The sequence below is a fragment of the Orycteropus afer genome, unplaced genomic scaffold, assembly GCF_000298275.1.
Source record: "Orycteropus afer afer isolate SDZICR_OR568_19922 unplaced genomic scaffold, OryAfe1.0 scaffold00350, whole genome shotgun sequence".
NCBI classification, from domain to species: Eukaryota; Metazoa; Chordata; class Mammalia; order Tubulidentata; family Orycteropodidae; genus Orycteropus; species Orycteropus afer.
Window position 1 is genome coordinate 1,909,952 of NW_006921937.1, and position 21,008 is coordinate 1,930,959.

Genomic DNA, 21,008 nt, shown 5'->3' on the forward strand with positions numbered 1-21,008 from the left:
TTCTTTTGAATTCCTTATCAGAGAGTTCCAATGCTACTTCTTCCTCAGGGATGTGTTCTGGGTCTGTATCCTGCTCCCTTGTTTCTACCACATTACCTTGTTTCTTTTTGTGGACTGTGATGGTCTGTTGTTTCTGAGGCATCGTGACGTTGTTGTATTTAGATCTCTGTTCGCTGTTTGTGAAGAGCAGCCAAGGGTGATTCAGGCTCTTTTTGGTGGTTTTTTATTGTTGGCCCATTGGTGGAGAAGGAGGTAGTGGCTCTTGCTCAGTAAGTGAAGTTGCAGGAGGTGTGGGTGTGGTTGTCTTATGGGGACTGTTGTTGTCTCCCACTCAGTTAGACAGAAATTACAATTGAATAACCATCAAAAAACTGTTCAGTCTTGCAGGTCCCAAGTGTCCTTGGGGTTGCTGGAAAACAGAGCATATTCCTAAGCTGCAGGAATCTGCAAGATTACTGTCTCCTTAATTATTCACAATAGTCTAGCCGCTTTTGAAATCTTCAAAATGGCTTCACCCTCTGGACTGGTAAAATCCATAGTTCAGCCTACCTTTCTCTTCATCTTCTCCATTTTTTCCCCAGCCTTTCCCCGTGCACAGTACTCCATGCCGTCCCTGGCTAGCAGGGTTATTTTTAGGTTAATTCTTAGGTCCTACCACCACTCGGGAATCTCCAAGCTGTCTGTGCCATCAGGATTGCTCAGGATCACTGCCAGACTGTAGCTCCATATGTCTCCTGTTTTGGTATTTTCATGCAAATTCTTCTGCTAGTTGGCGTTTAGTCCACTTCTATATCCTTCCTTCAAGGCTCTGGGGTCCAAGATTATCTTCTGTGTCTGTGTTAATTGGTTTCCCTTTTCTTTGTTGAAGAGGGTCTGTACAGTCTTTTTGCTTAGTCTGCCATCTAGCCAGAACTCCCCGACTAGTGATACTTCTGAGTAAACCCAACCCAACCCAGCCCATTGCTGTCAGGTTCATTCCCAATTATCCTGACCCTATAGGATAGAATAGAACTGCCTCCTCGGGTTTCCAAGGCTGTAATCTTTACAGAGTAGCCCTGCTGGCTCAGTGGTTAAAGTACTTATCTGATAATCAAAAGATTGTTGGGGTAAAGCCACCACTGGCTCTGTGGGAGAAAGATGTGGCAGTCTGCTCCCATAAAGATTTACTGCCTTGGGAACTGTGGGGCAAGTCCACTCCATCCTATAGTGTCACTATGAGTTGGAATCAAGTTGATGGCAACTAGTTTGCTTTTCTTGGGTTTGATCTTTACAGAGGCATACTGCCACATCTTTCTTCTGCAGAACTGTTGGTGCGTTTAAACTACCTAACTTTAGTTTGCATCTGAGCATTTTTTAACCACTGCCCCCCCAGGGTTCCTTACCTCTTTATAATCCATAGTATTTTGTAATGTTGGAGTTTTTTTTTTTTTATTGTATTATATTAAAAATACTGTTTTCTGTAAAACTTTTCAGGTTTTCCAGACAATGTATTAAAAAATAAATAAATAAATAACCGATTGCCATCAAGTTAAATCCGACTCATACCAACCCCTCCTTGGGTTTCCGAGACAGTATTACTACAGAAGTAGATTGCCCAACTATTTTAATAATTATTGAAAAGGGAAAAGTTTTTAAAAAATCTCCTCGTACTTAAACAACTGTTAACCCTGATAATAATTAACCTTATTAATATGTGACTCTGTCTTGTTGGTGCTGTAACAGATTTAATACAATTAGCTTTCCTTGTGTTTTATTATTACATTTACATATAAAAATTTCAGATCAGAGATATAATTCCCCAATATTTCTTAGGTAATAATGACCTTCAGAATCTCTGAAATTAGATAAAATTTGTCTTTGCTACCTTTAAGACTTTGCTTGTGTTTCATTTGCTTTTCTTTATTTAAAAGTGTGAAGATAACTGTTGTATATTCTTATGTATACATAAGACTAAAGTGTGGATGATTCCCCATTTTCCCTATAGAATTAGTCAATTTGATTATGTAAACTTTTAAGGGTATAGATAAGATAGTGAATTGTCCCCTTAAATATTTAATTTATAAATTTAGCTACTTATCTTTACTGTAATTTACTTATTATATACATTATATATTGATTTAGAGACATTTCCTTTCCTTCTTTCATTTCATGAATTAGTTTCTTTTCACTCTTTATAATAATCTTTAGCAGCAGTGTTTTCTTCATCTCTATAACTTCTTTTTGAACACAGTTTCCCAGAGCATATTTTCTTTATTTTCCAATAAATTATTTTGTATGTGACATTTTAAAGGAGCTCTGGTAGTGTAGTGCCTAAGGCATTTGACTGCTAACCAGAAGGCTGTTGGTTCAAATCCACCAGCCATTCCTTGGAAGGAAGATTGGGCAGTCTATTTCAGTAGAGATACTACCTCGGAAACCCAAGGAGGGGTTGCTGTGAGTCAGAAAATGACTCGATGGCAGTGAGGTTCTTTTTGGACTTTTAAAAATCCAAGTATAATATATCACTAAAATTGAATCCCATTTCACAATTAATCATTCACATGCTATTAGGAGATTTCTTTGCTCCTACTAATGTGTTCCTCCTTAGTCTTAGAGGTGAATATTAATGATTTCCATATCCATAAAGAATTACTGTATTGCTTTTTAACAGTTATCTTGAAAAGGCTCATTTACAATAATAACATTTAGTACTTTAAGTTATAAGGTTATAGCCCTAGGGATGTGTATTAAATCTGAATTTAATTTGTCTGGCTGTCTTCTTCTTTAAATTGTGCCTTTCAGGTGATTCTGTAAGTATCCTAAGCTAGCATTTCCTGAAATAGTTTGTCTGCTTTTTTTCTCCTCCCAAACAGTATTTTGCTGTTTAAAATAAAGTAGTTGAGAGAATTCTTCATAACATGGGATTTTTCATAAGACTTTGGAAAAGAAAAACAAACTTTATGTTGGAAGGGCATATGTAGTATGTGGTATAAGTTTGTCCATACGTGCTATGACACTACTAATGGGCAACTGCAAGATAGCTTTCTTAAGTTTAGAATCTGATCTTGGGCAACAGAATGGTTTTTCCTTTTTGCATTTATTAGATCAGACTCATAACTCTTTTCATTTTTACTATTGATTGGGGTCAAGAACAAATATTTAGATGCCACTGATGGCATAGAACCAGATGAACTCTTTGTGTAACTGTACAGAAAAGAGCAGAGACCCAGGAGCAAAAGAAGCACCAAAACAGTTGGATGTGTGAGGAAGTGATGGACACTGGAAGGAAAATGAAAGAGATAGGAGTTGATCAGAATTCCATAGTGAAGAATACAAAATTGCTAAGAGAATGTTTGGCAATAGAAAGTGGTCAACAGTAACCTTCCATTTTAGACATATCAAATACGTGTTGAAAAAGATAATGTTTTATTCTATATCATTTGTAATTATTATATTACACCAATTGTCAGTTGTTAATCTGTATGTTTATACAATCCCTTCCTTTTACCAGTCAGGTATATGAGATAAGGTGGTGCATGAAACCACATCTGTAAATATTCACATTATATTTCTTATGTTTATTGAACTCATTACTTCTTAGGGCTATAATTCCCTTGACAAAACTTTAAAATGTAAAAATTTCTTTTTTCTTTTTTTCTCAGAAAAGGTATATTTGATGAATACAGCCAGATAACCAGTCTTGTTACAGAGGAAATAGTGAATGTCCATAAGGAGATTCAGTTGTCTGTTGAACAGATAGATCCTAGCACAGAATATAATAATTTCATAGATGTTCACAGGTATGATATTTTCATTCTTTCAGTATTTAACAGTTATATTTTTCTATCATATAATATTTAATTAAATTGAAATAAATTTTTAAGGGTTTGATTTTGTTGTTATTGTTATGTGCCTTTGAGTCGGACCCGACTCATAGCGACCCCTCCTTGGGTTTCCCAGGTAATATCCCTACAGAAGTAGATTGCCCTATCTTCCTTCTGAGGAGTGGATGGTGGGTTTGAACTGCCACCCTTCTGGTTAGCAGTGAAGTGCCTTAGGCACTATGCTACCAGAGCTCCCTAAGGGTTTGATAGGATATAGAATATTTTAGATTGTCTTTTAATTATTTTCAGAATTCTTTCTCATTGATAATGATTATTTAATTTCTATAATGACCTTTAAACATTTTTCAGTAGTTGGGATATCATTGCTTAAATCTATAATCAATCTATAAAATTATTATTAACAATAATAATAATAATATTACTATATAACTGTATTTGACTTTAGTTCAATAATTTTTCCATTCATGAATCATCTTATTTTATACTCATTACAATTGTGGCATGAAGAAAATGGTTACGATCTAGATTCCACAAATGAGAAAACCAAGATTCACGTTACATGCGTAGATCTTTGAAGATTAGGGTTTGGTGTGTACTAAGCTATTATATGATAGTGTAACCACTTTGATCAAAATTATGCTTTACTAGAACAACAGCTGCTAAAGAACAAGACATTGAGTTTGATACTTCCCTATTAGAAGAAAATGAAAATCTTCAGGCAAATGAGATCATGTGGAATAATTTAACAGCAGAAAGTTTGCAAGTAATGTAAGTATTTAGAAAACTTGAACAGCTTAAATATTAGTGTTGTTATTGCTGTATAAGTGTATTTTATCAGATTTAAAATTCCTTTTTATTGAAGTGAAAAAGTAAATTTAAATTGAGCTGATTTTTGTTGGGTCAAAGTGAAATCTTTTGACAAATGTATTACTTTTTCTCAGTGCCATCACTAATATTGGTAATTCACAAATCAAAGTTCTCTGTAGTATTACTTATATTCATTTGCCTAACTATTAGAGATGACCCTGGAATAATTTTTACTCTCTTTGGAAGTTATTTTTGTTTTTTATTGCATTTGATCCTCAAAACTGACTGGCAGAACCAATTTGGAAATGAACACACCAAGTGTTAGAAATGAGGGACCCATTGATATCAGAAGCATTTAGTACAAAATTTTGACTTTTCATTGAGTGATTTTCTCTTTAAAGAGAGATTTTTTCTGTTACAGGTTATTGACCCAATTAATTACTGTTACATATAATTTTTAAAGTAGTTTGAGTAATTTCAATGTGTTTATAATACCTCTTAAACATTAACAGCAATTAACAGTACATTTTTTAATTTGGAAAACATAATGAAGGCATTCTACTTTTTATAATTTAACTTGTCTCATGATTATGTTCAGTATCAACACAAAGAAACATACTTAATTAATAAACTTTGTATATGCTTATCTCTAAGAATATGTGAAAACAACAGCTAGAAATGATTGTACATTCGCTTTCTCTTCAATTTTAGACATGCTCTGTCATTTTACCTGTTAGGATTCAACATCAAATAACTTAGCCAAATGGTACAGTTAATTTGTTCACATCTAATTTAATTAAACAAGCTCCTTCTGTTTTTCAGTAAATTATGGTATAAGTTACTGCTGTGTTTTTAGTGGTGTTGTGGTTAAAAGATTGGACTGCTAACCACAAGGGCAGGAATTTCAACCCACCGGCTGCTCCGCAGGGGAAAGATGAGGTAGTCTGCTTTTGTAAAGATTTAGTCTTGGAAACCATGCGGGGCAGTTCTACTCCATCCTATAGGGTCTCTGTGAATTGAAGTCAATTTTATATCAATGGGTTATATTGCTTCTACATCATTCACTCTTTTGTTTAAATGTATTTACTATGTATATAAGGTTTAAACTCACTGCCATCGACTGGATTCTGACTCATAGTGACCCCCATCAGGTTTCTGAGGCAGTAAACCTTTAGGCAAGAAGATTGCCCAGTCTTCTTTCCATGGAGTGGCTGGTGGGTTTGAACCACCAACTTTCTGGTTAGCAGTCAAATATGTTAGGCACTATGCCACCAAGTAACAACAAGATTTAAAGGGTTAATACCATCAAAGAGTTTACAGGACAGATGATCATTTTATTTTAATTAAAATCAAGAAAGAATTAACATACAGGTATTATAATGTAAAATGTTAAATAAAAATAAGTTGTTATAAATGTAGGCAAAATCAGAGATTTTGTGACCAAAGAAGAATTTGTTTTATTGCCTTTCCTGTATAATGAGAGTGAAATTAGTTATGGTGCCAAAGGGGCAGGTAGGCCACATCTTCTGACCTTCTCTAACCTCGCAAGAAGAAGACAGACTCACCATCAGTAGCTCAAGGCCTAGTCCTGCAAGGCCAGATGTGCTGCCTCCCTCTAGCCCTTTCACCATCCATTCCTCCCGCAGCACCCACCACCTCTCTGCTGGATTCGATAATTCACTGCAGTGGCCACACAGAACTCAGATTATGGGGTTTATTAGGGAAGCACCAGACTATAGTTCAAGTTCAGAAATGCGTTCAGTCTCTTCCACCCAACCATCTCACTTAGCAGCTGGCAGTCTCAGTAGCACATCACTCTGTCAGCAGTGTGTGTGTCTCTCTCTCAGTAAGTGTGTGTCTCTCAGGAGGGTGTTTCTCTCAGCTGCACATCTTTATCAGCAGTCAGAGAGATTTCTTCTTCCTCCAGAAGGGCTCCTTTTGAGCCTGGCAGAGTGACCACTAACCAGTCCCAACATCAGAATTCTATATACCTGAGAGAGAGTAAACTTCCCAGAAAATTTCTTTGTGCTGCTCCCAACAGAAATACTCCAGGTGGATAACTTTAACAATCAGGAGCTACTCATTTGCTCACAGCAAATTCCACCACGGAGTTTATACAAAGACTTATGGCTAGAAAAGCCACACTATGTAATTTACTATACTACATATGCTCATAAGTCATTATTTCTTAATTATGATGAAACAATGAACAAAAATATAATAAAAATAATAAATCTTTGATAATATGGTAGAATATTTGTTTTCCTTTTATTGAGGCAAACCTTTAGCTGCATTTCCTTGAACAGTGTTCTGTATTCTGGGTATATGAGTTTAAGATTCGTTAAGAGTTTTATTCCAAGAATGAGTTATTCATTGTGTCTGTTGGCAGTGTTAAAATAATCTCAGGTCATTCTATTAAACCTGTAAACATTTTTTAAAACAAATATGGAAGTAGGAAAATCTTAGTTTCTTTTTATATTAGTGCTTTAACTTAACACTTTTCTTCCCTGAAGGTACTGGGATTGTTAATTTTGATTATGTTGAAAAATTATGCCAAATAGAAAATTAATAAAGCAGATGAACAGATAGTAAATACAAATGACCAATAATCATGTGAAAAGATAGTCTCCATTGATGAATAAATGTAAATGTTAAAAAAGAGGCTTTTTATTTTACGAGTGTGGCAGAGATTGTTGTTGTTGTTATGTGCTGTTGAGTCGGCCCGTGACTCATAGTGACCCCTCCTTGGGTTTTCGAGGCAGTATCACTATGGAAGTAGATTGCCCCATCTTCTTTTTGAGGAGTAGCTGGTGGGTTTGAACCACCAGCCTTCTGGTTAGCAGTCAACTGCTACACTACCAGTGCTCCCATGGCAAAGATTAGACAATTTGATAATACCATGTGTTATTCAGGATATGGAGAAGTAAGCCTTCTTAGGAAGTATTGGTAGAAATATAAACTGTGTAACTGTTGTGGAAGATAATTCATTAATATATGTCAAAAATTGAGTGTGCACATACCCTTTGACTTAGAAGTTGTATTTATAGGACTTCAGCCTAGAAGTGTATAAAAATATATGTACAAGCATAAAATGGTATGTTGCTTGGGTCTGCATCCTGGCAGTATCAAGTGAATATGGCCTATCTATACTATATCCACATTTTCCCATATTACACAGGTTTTAAATAGAATGAGATAAGTTTATGTAGGTTTATGTATATGCTTATATGGAAATATCTCCTAAATACATGACCAAGAGCAAAAACAATTTACAGAATATTATTTATGGAGTAATTCTGTTAATTAAAAAATATTAGTACATATGAATGTTTCTGTTCACATGGAATATGTCTTGGACATGAGGTAAGTGGATGGGATAAGTAGGGAAGGATTTGGGGGCCAAGAGTTATAATAATGGTGAATAAATGTGCTTTTATTTCTGAGCTCTTTGCAATTTTATTGTTAGCGTGACTCTCCATAGGAAAAAAGTCACTACCATTGGGTCATTTGTGACTCACAGTGACTCCCATTGTGTTTTCATGGCTGTGAATGGCTGTGAATCTTTATGGAAATAAATTGCCTCATCTTCCTCCTGTGGAGCAACTGGTGGGTTTGAACCACTGACTCCCTGGTTAGCAGACTTACCCACTATCCCACAAGAGCCCCTTTCTCTCTGTGGTAGTACTTATCTGTTTTTCTTTCCATTGTGTCAGTTCCTTATCACAACTAATATTTGTTCCTGATTCACATTGTTTTATATCAGAACCCTCTCAAAGGTTCTATTTGTATCTGTAGCCCATCTAAGAACGATAATGGATTATTAAGGAATGAATGGTATTAAGAAAAAAATTCAGAAACATTTTTCTTTCTGTTTTATATTACTTTATATATATTTAACAAATCAGTTACCCTTTCCTTTGTGGAAGTTACATTTCTTTGGAAGTGAGAATCACTAATCTTTAACTCCTGGAGAATTTTCCTCTAAGTTGGAGTCATACTGACAGTCTTCTTGATTGCTGGTTAGTAGTGATATAAAACAAAGAATAAATTGGACTATAGTTCTCTTTGATTTTTTAAAATTTTTTGGGTAAGTATTAGATGCTTTAAATGATTAACATCTTTGTTGAATGAGTGAGTGTATAAAGATTGTTGTATGGAAAGATTTCAGGAAGTTTCTAAACAGTGGATCTCATCTCTAGATTAGGATCACTTGGAGAGCTTTTAAAAATGCTGATGGCTGGAAGGCCCGCCTCCCCCCAACAAATTAAGATTTTCTCAGAATGACATCCAGATATTGACATTTTCTGTAAATTCTCCAGATAATTTAATGTTCATGCAGGATTGAATATTCCCGCTGTAAACCCACTAAAATTGGCAGTAAAATGGTATATGTCTTAGTCACTGGAGAGATACTTCCTTGATTTCCGCAAACTTTTAAAGGGGTTCTTGACTCACAGTGGCTGAAGGCTGGATCTTTATTTGAATATATACCTTTTATTTTTAAAGAATGTCTTTTTGTTAAACTTTACTAATGAATTTATATTCCTAATGCTGATTTCTTTCCCAAATAATCCGAGTAGCCAATTTATTGGCTAACAACTGGTCCATTTGTTACCAATGATGATTTAATTTAATAGTGTTTTATTGCATTAATTGAAGAAATATGTTCAGAGGAAGCAAACTTGCTTAAGACTGTTTGCCTTTCAACAAGAACATTTGCTTAAAGAGTTGAGGACATTGGGAGCAGCATCATTACTCAATTAAAAAACAAGATGTGATTCTTTTACATGATTTCCGTCGACCCTTGCTTAGTCAGCAGATGCTACCAAAACCACTCAGTTGTTTGTTTGAAGAGTCAATGCTGAGTTTGAAGTGATTGAAGAATTACTGTATGAGAAGCCTGTGCAGGAAAACTCCAGACAAGAATATTTTCAAAGAATTTGAGAAAATACTAATTCAGTATAGTGTGACATGGAATTTGTTAAGATGTATTATAACTGAAACCCAAAAAATAAAAAAAACTGAAATTCGCTGCCATTGAGTGAGTTCCAACTCATAGCAACCCCCATTGAGTTTCCAAGGCTGTATATCTTTACTGAAGCAAACTACCGCATCTTTCTTCTGTGGCATGGTGGGTGGGTTCGAACCACCAGCCTTTCCATTAGCAGCCAAATGCCTTAACCACTATACCACCCGAGTGCCTATTGTAACGTATGATGGTAAAAAAATTTTTGTAGGCCAGGAAAAGATTTGGTTGGATACATTTACAAAACTTGTGAAAATTTAAAATGTTTAAAGCCTTTGGTGGTTGTTTATATTATTTATCAGCAGGTATTTTGCAAAAAAATATTAAAAGCTGATCATATATTATTGAACCAGTAATATAGTGAACTTCATTCCCTCTCATGTACTCAACCATCTTCAGTTCCTTGAATTTTTGAATTGAAGCTGAATTTCCTGACTTACCCTACTACAGAGGATATCAGTGATTTAGAAGTGGTAAAATTTTCTTGTGATTTTTTTTTTTTTGGAGCTTGGTGCTGACACTGAAATTTTTCTGAACAAGAACTGCTCTCAATCAGTGTATTGAACACTACATTAAAAAAAAAAACTCCTGAAATTAGCGGACTTGATAATTTTTGTAATGAATATAACATGTTACTTCAAATCAAAACAATGCTCATATGAGAAACCTGCACTGCAATCAGTTCATTTAGATAACAAGTAATGTTGAGTCTCAAATAATGTCAAGCTGCTCTATATACATCGTTGCTGTCAGAAGTTAAAACAAGAAGAAAGATCACTATTCCCACCAAAGTTGCAGCTGATACATTTTTTGTGCTCACACTGCAGTCCCAGAGATGGTTTTTGGAACTTGATGTAAATTCTGAGATACTTTAATTTCAAAATCCATTTAGCTGCTCAGTTGAGGAGCTTCAACTTAACCTTCAATGGGAAGTGATGAATCTGCAATGTAATAATATGCTAGAAAGTAAATATCAAGGGAATAATCTAGTAAAATTTTATAAATGCCAGCTAAGTAATGAATATGCTCAATTACAATTATATAGTCATGGATTGATACCAGTTTTTGGCAGTACCCATCTGTGTGAAAAGACATTTTCAAAGATGAAATATATAAAATCTCATTGCATACTACTGATGAACAGCATTAACAGATGAACATTCACAGTTGATTTTGATGATAAACACTAACTTTGAATCCCAAAAAGTAAAATGTTACCATTCTCAAAAGATTTCTATCTTCTCATTAGTAGACTGGTGTTGCAAAAAAAAAAAAAAAAAAAAAAAAAAAATTGTACTAAATTCTTACTATATTTTGAATTTGTCAATAATATATCAGTAGCTATTTTTTCTCCTTTGTTACATTAATATGTACATAAAAACAACAACAACAACAAAAATCCAAAAACAATTGCCTTTGAATTAATTCTGACTTGAGATATCCTTGATTTTGCCTCTTTGACAGCAAAGGCTAAAAATATTCATTTACTCTTGGCCCTGTACAAAAAATGTTTGCTGACTCCTTTTGTAGGGAATAACATGATTTTAGTCAATCATGCTGTCTGACTCAGTCTTGTCAGTTAATGAAATTTTCAATACTGCAAACATTTCATTCTCACCTCTTAAACAGGACCTTGGTTTTACCAAGTCTGTTTTTGGCTGTTCTCATTTACAATTTTTGTATGTTCTATACAGTCTCAATGGTCTCTGGCTGAACATAACACTAGCATTCTGTCCAGTTTTGTTAGCAGAAGACTTAAGAATAAGTGAACTGGAAAGATTTGGAAGATATTAGAAGACAGAAGAAGCATTAGGCCCACTGTTGTCACAGCATTATTCAAAACAACTAAAAGGTTTAAAACAACCCAAGTGCCCATCAACAGAGGAATGGATAAACAAATTTGTGGTGTATGTTACACAATGGAGTAGTATTTGGCTATAAAAAAGAATGAAGTTCTGATACATGCCACCACATGGATGAGTTGAAAATATTATGCTAAGTGAAATAAGCTAGACAGAAAAGGATAAATACTGTATGATCCCACTTACAGGAAATATCTGGAACAACTACACAAAAGTAGATTGGTGGTTACCAGAGGGTGGGAGTGAGAGGAACTCAGGAAAAGTATCTTCATAATGTCCACTTAAAACTAGTGAATTGTATTTTATGTGAATTATCAATAAAGATATATGAAAGGAAGGAAAGGAGGAAGGGAGGGAGGGAGGAAGGGAGAAAGGGAGGAAGGAAGAAAAACAAGACATGTCAGGAAGAAAGTTTGAATATGGGAAACAAAGAAGCTACATCGATGAAAGTAGATTTATTGAATTGAAGGTGGATTAGATTGTGTATTAGAAAATAAATGTATTTAATATTAAACTAACTTTTGCTTGGTCTGTTAGCAGCCATCATATTCTGTTTAGTCTGGAGAAAAGCTAATAAAGATACATGTCATGGTAATAGAAAATCATCCATAAAATTATATTCTGCTGCAATTATATTTTAAAGAAAAGATCATGGAAATACTTTATTTCTTCAATCCATGTGTCAGTAATAGGTAGAAAACAGGAGATGTCAGTAATGTTACTCCAGGCAACTGTAATTCCTTATTCCATTTGTTTTTTCATTAACTCAGATGTCCCAATTAAGGTGGCAGGTTTGGAAATTTTTGTGCAACATGATTTATTTGATATGTTATTTGTAGTTTTTTAAGAAGTTGAGTCTCTGTAAGAGTTCTGCAATGCTTAGATAACGATAGCCAATGCTTTGAAATTATAATAAATGTTATATAAAACCCCCCAAAAACCAAACCGATTGCCATCAAGTTGATAACATATCATAGCTACCCTGTAGGACAGAGTAGAACTGCCCCATATGGTTTCCAAGGCTGTGATCTTTATGGAAGCAAACTACCACATCTTTCTCCCATGGAGCAGCTGGAGGATTCAGACTGCTGCCCTTTTTCAGATCAGTACCAGAGCACTTAAACCACTCTGCCATCAGAGCACCTGTAAGTAAAAACATACTGAATATCTTTTATCCACAGTAATTATTTTAAGTTTTTTTAATTTTAAAATTATTTATGTAGATATTAAAATTAATGAATATAGATAATAATATCTAGAAAATCTTACAAGAGGGTAATAAAAGTTTATATATATAAATGTATATACAAGTATGTGCATGTCTGTATATTATTTTCAAAGATGGGATTATTTTATGCATATTCTTTTGCATCATCCTCTTTTTTTTTTTAACATGAAATCTTAATGGTGTGCATTGTTTGGAATGGGTACAAATTCCAAAATTGTGCATGTATGTGACATAATTTAATTAAACTTTTATTTATTGACTGCCACTCATCTGTCAGTTTGTCCTATTGTGGTAGCTTGTAAGTTGCTGTGAGGCTAGAGCCTGTGCCACTGGCATTTTAAATACCAGGAGAGGGTCACCTGTGATGGACAGGTTTCAGCGGAGTTTCCTGACTAAAACGGACTCTGAAGAAGGAAGGGGCCATCCATTTGTCAAAGAATTGGCCAGTGAAAACCTTATGAATAGCAGTGAAACACTGTCTGATACATTACTGGAAAACTTTATGAATAGTTGTGAAACATTGTCCAACATAGTGCCGGAAGATGAGCCCCTCAGATCTGAAGGCACTCATAATGCAACTGGGGAAGAGCTGCCTCCTCAGAGTAGAGCTGACCTTAATGATGTGGATGGAGTGAAGCGTTCAGGACCTGCATTTGCTGATGTGGCACGACTCAAAATGAGAAGACCTGCAGATATCCATTAATAATCAGAACATGGAATGTATGAAGTATGTATCTAGAAAATTGGAAGTTGTCAGAAATGAAATGGAACTCAAAAAGATCAATATCCTAGGCATTAATGTGCTGAAATGGACTGGTTTGGGACATTTTGATTCAGACAACCATATGATCTATGATGGAGGGAATGACAAATTGAAGAAGAATGGTGTGACATTCATTGTTAAAAGGAATGTTTCAAGATCTATTCTGAAGTACAGTGCTGTCAGTGATACAATAATATCCATACACCTACAAGGAACATCAGTTAATACTACTATTATTCAAATTTACACACCAACCACCAAAGCCAATGATGAGGAAACTGAAGATTTTTACCAACTTCTGCAGTCTGAAATTGACCAAACATGCAATCGAGATGTGTTGATTATCACTGGTGACTGGAATGTAAAAGTTGGAAACAAAGAAGAATCACTGGTAGCTGGAAGATATGGCCTTGGTGACAGAAATAATGCTGGATATTGCATGGTAGAATTTTGCAAGACCAACAATTTATTCATTGCAAATACCTTTTTTTAACAGCATAAATAGTGGCTATACACATGGACTTCACCAGACAGAATACAAAGGAATCAGATTGACTACACCTGTGGAAAGAGACGATGGAGAAGCTCAGTATCTTCAGCCAGAACAGAGCAGGAGCTGTTTGTGGAACAGACCATCAACTGTTCATATGCAAGTTCAAGTTGAAGCTGAGGACAATTGAAACAAGTCCAAGAGAGCCAAAATATTACCTTGATTATATCCTTTCTGAATTTAGAGACCATCTAAAGAATAGATTTGATGCATTGAACATTAGTAACCAAAAACCAGAGGAATTATGGGGTGACATCAAGAACATCATCCATGAAGAAAGCAAAAGGTCATTAAAAAGATGAGAAAGGAAGAAAAGACCATAATGGATGTCGGAAGAAACTCAAACTTGCTCTTGAACAGAGAGTAGCTAAAGCAAATGGAAGAAAATAACAAGATCAAAGAGCTGAACAGAAGATTTCAAAGAGTACCTTGAGAAGACAGAGTCAGTTATTATACTGAAATGTGCAAAGACCTGGAATTAGGAAACAAAAAGGGAAGAACATGCTTGGCATTTCTCAAGCAGAAAGAACTGAAGAAAAAATTCAAGCCTCGAGTTGTAATATTGAAAGATTCTTTGGGCAATGTATTGAATGATGCAGGAAACATCCAAAGAAGATGGAAGGAATACACAGAGTCACTGTACCAAAAAAAATTGGTCGATGTTCCTCCATTTCAGGAGGTGGCATATAATCAAGAACCAATGATACCAAGGAAAGAAGTTGAAGCTACATTGAAGGAATTGGTGAAGAACAAGGCTCCAGGAATTGACGGAATATCCATTCAGTATGCTGCACTGGAGGCACTTACCTATGCCAATAAATTTGGAAGACAGCTGCCTGGCCAAATGACTGGAAGAGATCCATATTTGTACCCATTCCAAAGAAAGGTGATCCCACAGAATGTGTATATTATTGAATAATATCATTATTTTCACATGCAAGTAAAATTTTACTGAAGATAATTAAAAAATGGTTGCAGCAGTATATTGACAGAGTACTTCCAGAAATGCAAGTTGATTCAGAAGAGGACATGGAATGAAGGATATCATAGTTGCTGTCTGATGGATTTTAGTTGAAAGCAAAGAATATCAGAAAAATGTTTACTTGTGTTTCATTGGGTATGCAAAAGCATTTGATTGTGTGAATCATAACAAATTATGGATAACCTTGAGAAGAATGGAATTCCATAACACTTAATTGTGCTCATGAGGAACCTGTGCATAGACCAGGAGGCTGTCATTCAAACAGAACAAGGGGATACGACATGGCTTAAGATCAGGAAGGGAGTGCGTCATGGCTGTATCCTTTCACCATACTTATTCAATCTATATGCTGAGCAAATAATCCAAGAAGCTGGACTACATGAAAAAGAACAGAACATCAGGATTGGAGGAAGACTCATTAACATCCCGTGATATGCTGATGACACCTTCCTCTTTGAAAGTGAAGATGACTTGAAGTACTTACTGATGAAGATTAAAGACTATAGTCTGTAGTATGGATTACACCTCAACACTTAAAAAAACAAAAAGAACAACAACAACAAAAAAAAAAACCCAGCAACGAAAATCCTCACAACTGGACCAATAAACACTATCACAATGGAGAAAAGATTGAAGTTGTCGAAGATTTCATATTATTTGGTTCCACAATCAATACCAATTAATGCACCAATTAATCAACTCCAATGGAAGCAGTAGTCAAGACATCAGACAACATATTGCACTGGGCAAATCTATCACAAAAGTCCTCTTTAAAGTGCTGAAGAGCAAAGATGTCTCTTTGAAGACTAAGGGGTGCCTACCCCAAGCCATGGTATTTTCTATCACCTCATATGCATGTGAGAGCTGGACAGTGAATAAGGAAGTCTGAAAAAGAGTTATGCTTTTGAGTTGTCATGTTGGCAAAGAATACTGAAAGTACCATGGACTGTCAGAAGAACTGAAAAAATCTGTCCTGGAAGAAGTGCAGCTGGAATGCTTCTTGAAGTGAGAATGGCCAGACTTCATCTCACCTACTTTGGTCATTTTGTCAGAAGGGACCAGTCCCTGGAGAAAAGATACCATGATTGGTAAGGTGGAGTGTTGGTGAAAAAGGGGAAGGCTCTCAGTGAGATGGATTGACACAGTGCTTGCAACGATGGGCTCAGGTATAGCAAGGATTGTGGGTCTGGCACAGGACCGGGCATTATTTCGTTCTGTTGTACATAGGGTCACTGAGTTGGAGCTGACTCAACGGCACCTAACAACAACAGCAACATTATTTATTGATGGACAACGAGGTTATTTCCAGTTTTGTCTTGTTACCAAGGGTAGATCCAGGTTTTGTGGTACATGAAATTTATAAAATGGGGGCTGGAAGTAAAAAGTATACAAGATACCAATAAAAAATGAAGTACAGAGCCTTTGAAGAGATCATGAAAGTGAGTGGCTTGAAGGTTAAACTTCATTAGCATCACCATTAAAGTTTGCCTTGGGTTATTACTATACTGCAGTAAGCATCCTTCTACTTAACATTCTTATGGCTTGTAGAAACATTAAAAAAAAACAAAACAAAACAAAAACTCACTGCTTTGAGTAGGTTCCCACTCATAGCGGAGACTCCTTGGGTTTCTGAGGTGGCATTTCTCCAGAAGTAGATTGCCCAACCTTCCTTCGGAGGAGTGGCTGGTGGGTTTGAAACACCAGCCTTCTGATTAGCAGTCAAATATGCCTTAGGCACTACGCCACCAGAGGTCCCAAGAAACGTATGTATAGGATCATTTCTTTATGGTGGAATTACAGTAGAGGCTACTTATTTTTTAAAAGCTCCTATTCAGGATGTGGGAGCTCTGGTAGCATAGTGCCTAAGGAACTTGACTGCTAACCAGAAGGCCGGCTGTTCAAACCCACCAGCCACTCCTCGGAAGGTTGGGCATTCTACTTCCATAGTGATACTGCCTCAGAAACCCAAGGAGGGGTCGCTATGAGTTGGGTGCGACTCAACACGTAACAACAATAACAATTCAGGATGTAAACTGAATCTAAGCTACTAGCTCTTCCACTTACCAGCAGCTCTCTGACTTTGGACAAGACACTTGACCCCTCTGTGCCTCAGTTCCTAATATGTAAAATGGAGATAATAATGTTGTAAGAATTATATTAATTTAGCAGTGCTTAAAACTGTGTGTGGCACTCAATAAATCTTATTATACCGGTTTTTTTTCTCTTCCCTCATCCTTTTATTCTTTTTTAGGCACTGTTATTTTATGGAAATTAACTGTTTTGCATCGTAATTGTTTAAATATATCATTGATATTTATTTAAAAAATATATAGAAAAGCTTTTAAACTGTTACTATTATATTTGTATACAAAACATGTATAAAGTGACAAAAGGTGCGTAATGTGGAAACTATTCTTACATCTATTATGTGTCATCTATATATATGCACTGTAAATACTAGGATATTTTTTTCTTCAGTTAATCCACCACATATTTTCTTCCTTTCTTTTTTTTTTTGGTGATGATAGTAAGAAAAGAATACTTTCTCCATATTTTTCTATTCTTCTACATTACTTCTTTTCTGCTTTCCATGGAGTTTTAGATTTAGGAATATTAAGAAGTTTTCACTTCAAAGACTTACTTTTACTCAATTCTTTTATTTGAGAAGCTTTTTGTATAAAGCCCAGTTATGCTTTGTCTGCGCTAAGGCTGTCAAAAGAGTAAATCCTCAAAAAATGCCACAATTTTCTTGACAGGATCAGAGGTAGAAAAGAAGAGGAAATTAATATTTTTGTTCCTTTTTCTCTTATCTCCTTTCTTTATTCTTGTCTTTTTTCACTCTTCTTCAGGACTTCATTGCTAAGCTTAACAAGTAGTAGAATCTAGCACACCTGAAGAACAGGTCTGCCGGGGAAGGTATAGAAATATTGTTAGCTCTACTAGGCTTTGAACTTCTAATGTCTTTCTAGCTCTTTAGGGACTCTAGAGTAGTAAGCTGAGGATAGTTTTTTTTTTTCCCTCCCCTCCTTCTGAGTTAAAGTTGTTTTAGCACAAAATGGGAATTTGAAAGAAAAGAAATCCTAAGTGCCACCTCATTCTTCTCACAAATGAACTGATAGGTATACTTAAAAAGTTAGACATTCAGAAAAACAAACTGATATTTAATTCCTCATTGATAGTCTTAAGTGATACTTTTCAGGATAATTACTAAAGGAAGTGGAAAGGATGACAGATTTGGATTTTAATATAGAAGCATACCTCGGAGGCATTGCAGGTTCAATTCCAGATCACCGCAACAAAGCAGATATTGCAATAAAGTGAGTCACATGACTTTTTTGGTTTACCAGTGCATGTAAAAGTTATGTATGCATTATACTGTAGTCTGTTAAATATTCAATAGTATTATGATGAAGTTTGAAATACGAGAATTACCAGAATGTGAAATAGAGACACAAAGTAAGTACATGCTGTTCGAACAATGGCAACAGCAGACTGGATCTACTCAGGATTGCCACAAATCTTCAATGTGTGAAAAACCCAGTATCTATGAAGCACAAGAAATCAAAGCTAATAAAACGAGGTATGGCTATACTGGGCTGTACTTGCCTTATAACAGTGATCTATGATAAATGGGGTTAGGTGGTGTAAGGTGCTTTCAGCTTGTTCATTGCAGCAGTAGATCAGGGGATTTAGGCATTTACCTCCTTCCTCTTTTCCCACTCTGTTTAAAGCATAAAAAGAGCAAATAAAAAGAAGACAGCAAAATAGTTAACTGTAGTAACCATGATGTTACTGTTACATGTCTGCCTTTGAATTTTTCCAAATGATAAGTATGAAGAAATGCTTACAAAATAAATCAGTAAGAAACTTTCTGGTTTTTCACTTCCTTTCAGATATGTAATAATAAGATCCCTGTTGTGTAACATAAAATTAGCACAAGTGTGGGTGTATGTGTGGGTGTGTCTATGTGTCTATAGATACATGTACTTTTTTCTGTTATTTGCACTGAGGACGATAAAGAAATGCAAACCAATATTCATTTCTCATGGAATTAAAATTCTTCATGTTTCAAAAGTTAATGTTTTTGGGTATAGCATTGTTGTGAGGGGATGTCATTGTTGTTAGGTGCTGTTGAGTCAGTTTCAACTTGTAGTGACCCTCTGTACAACAGAACAAAACACTGCCCAGTCCTGTGCCATGTACACAAATTGTTTCTGTGTTTGAGCCCCTTGTTGTAGCCACTGTGCCAGTCCATGTTGTTAAGTGTTTTCCTCTTTTTCACTGACCCTGTACTTTATGAAGCATATGTCTCCAAGGGACTGATCTTTCCTAATAACATGTTCAAAGTACATGAATGAACTCTTGCAGTCATCTCTTGGAAGGAACATTCTGGCTGTACTTCTTCAAAGATAAATTTGTTTCTCTTGCACTCCACGATATACTCAGTATTTTTTTTGGTACCAATTCTTCTTTGGTCATCCTTATTCAATGTCTAATTTTCACATACATATATATGGGGAGACTGAAAATACCATGGCTTGGGTCAGGTGTACCTTAGTTATCAGAGTGACATATTTGCTTTTTAACACTTTAAAAAACATCTTTTGCTGCAGATTTGCCCAATGCATTACATAGTTTTATTGCTTGACCACTGCTTCTATGGGTGTTGATTATGGATCCAAGTAAGATGAAAAATTGACATCATCAGTCTTTTCTCCATGTATCATGATGTTGATAATTGGTCTAGGTGTGAGGATTTTTCTTTTCTTTATGTTGAGGTGTGAGCCATACTGAAAGGTTTGAACCTCCAGCCTTCTGGTCAGCAGTCAAATGCCTTAGGCACTATGCCACCAGAGCTTCCTTTATGTTGAGGTGTAATCCATACTGAAGGATGAGGCCTTTGACCTTCATCAGTAAGTACGTAAGTCCTTTTCACTTTCATAAAGGAAGGCTGTGTCATTTGCATATCACATGTTGCTAATGAATCTTCCTCCAATCCTGATACTATGTTGTTCTTCAGATTCTTCGATTATTTGCTCATCATGCAGATTAAGATGGTGAAAGGATGCAACCCTGCCTCACGTCTATCCTGATTATAAACTGCACAGTATTCCTTTGTTCTATTGGAATGCCTGCCTCTTGGTCTAAGTACAGTTTCCACATGAGCACAATTAAGTGTTTTGGAATTCCCAGTTTTTATAATATTACCCATAATTTGTTTTATGATCCACACAGTTGAATGCCTTTGCATAGTGAGTAAAACATAGGTAAGCATCTTTTTGATACTCTTTGCTTTCAGCCAGGATCCATTTGACATCAGCAATGAAATCCCTTGTTCCACATTCTTTGCTGAATCCTGCTTGAATTTCTGGCAGTGCCTGTCAATGTACTGCAGCAACATTTTTTTATATTATTCAGCAAAATTTTACTTGTGTATGATACTAATGGTTTGATAATTTCTGCTTTCTGTTAGATCACCTTTTTTTGGAATATGGGTATCTTCCAGTAGGTTGGCCAGGTAGCTGTCTTCCAAATTCTTTCATTCATAGATGAATTAGTGCTTTCAGCATTGCATGTATTTGTTGAAACATCTTAATTGGTATTTTGGCAATTTCTGGAGCCTTGTTTTGTGTTAGTGCTTTCAGTGCAGCTTGTACTTTCTCCTTTAATACCATCTGTTCTTGATGATAGGCTGCCTGATGAAATGGTTGAACATCAACCAGTTCTTTTCTGGTAAAGTGATTCCATATTCCTTCCATCTTCTTTTGATGCTTGTGTTGTTGAATTTTTTCCTTCAATATTGCAACTCGAGGTTTGAATTTTCCTTCAGTTTTTTCATCTTGAGAAATGCTGAGTGTGGTTTTTGATTGTCTAACTCTAGGTCTTTTGCATATTTACTGTGAAGGGAGAAATAACTTTAAGTATGAGTTGTTGTTGTTTGTTGTTGTGTGCCATTGAGTTGGACC

General features: G+C 35.6%; 1 protein-coding gene across 1 annotated transcript in view; it reads left to right on the forward strand.

Moving 5' to 3' along the window:
* The window catches only part of FER (FER tyrosine kinase), a 627,157-nt gene that overhangs the window by 111,148 nt on the left and 495,001 nt on the right, over positions 1-21,008 (forward strand). Inside the window, exons 5-6 of the mRNA XM_007952586.2 lie at positions 3,642-3,779; positions 4,473-4,592. Coding sequence (XP_007950777.1) covers positions 3,642-3,779; positions 4,473-4,592 — 258 coding nt within the window. The remainder of the gene's footprint in view (positions 1-3,641; positions 3,780-4,472; positions 4,593-21,008) is intronic.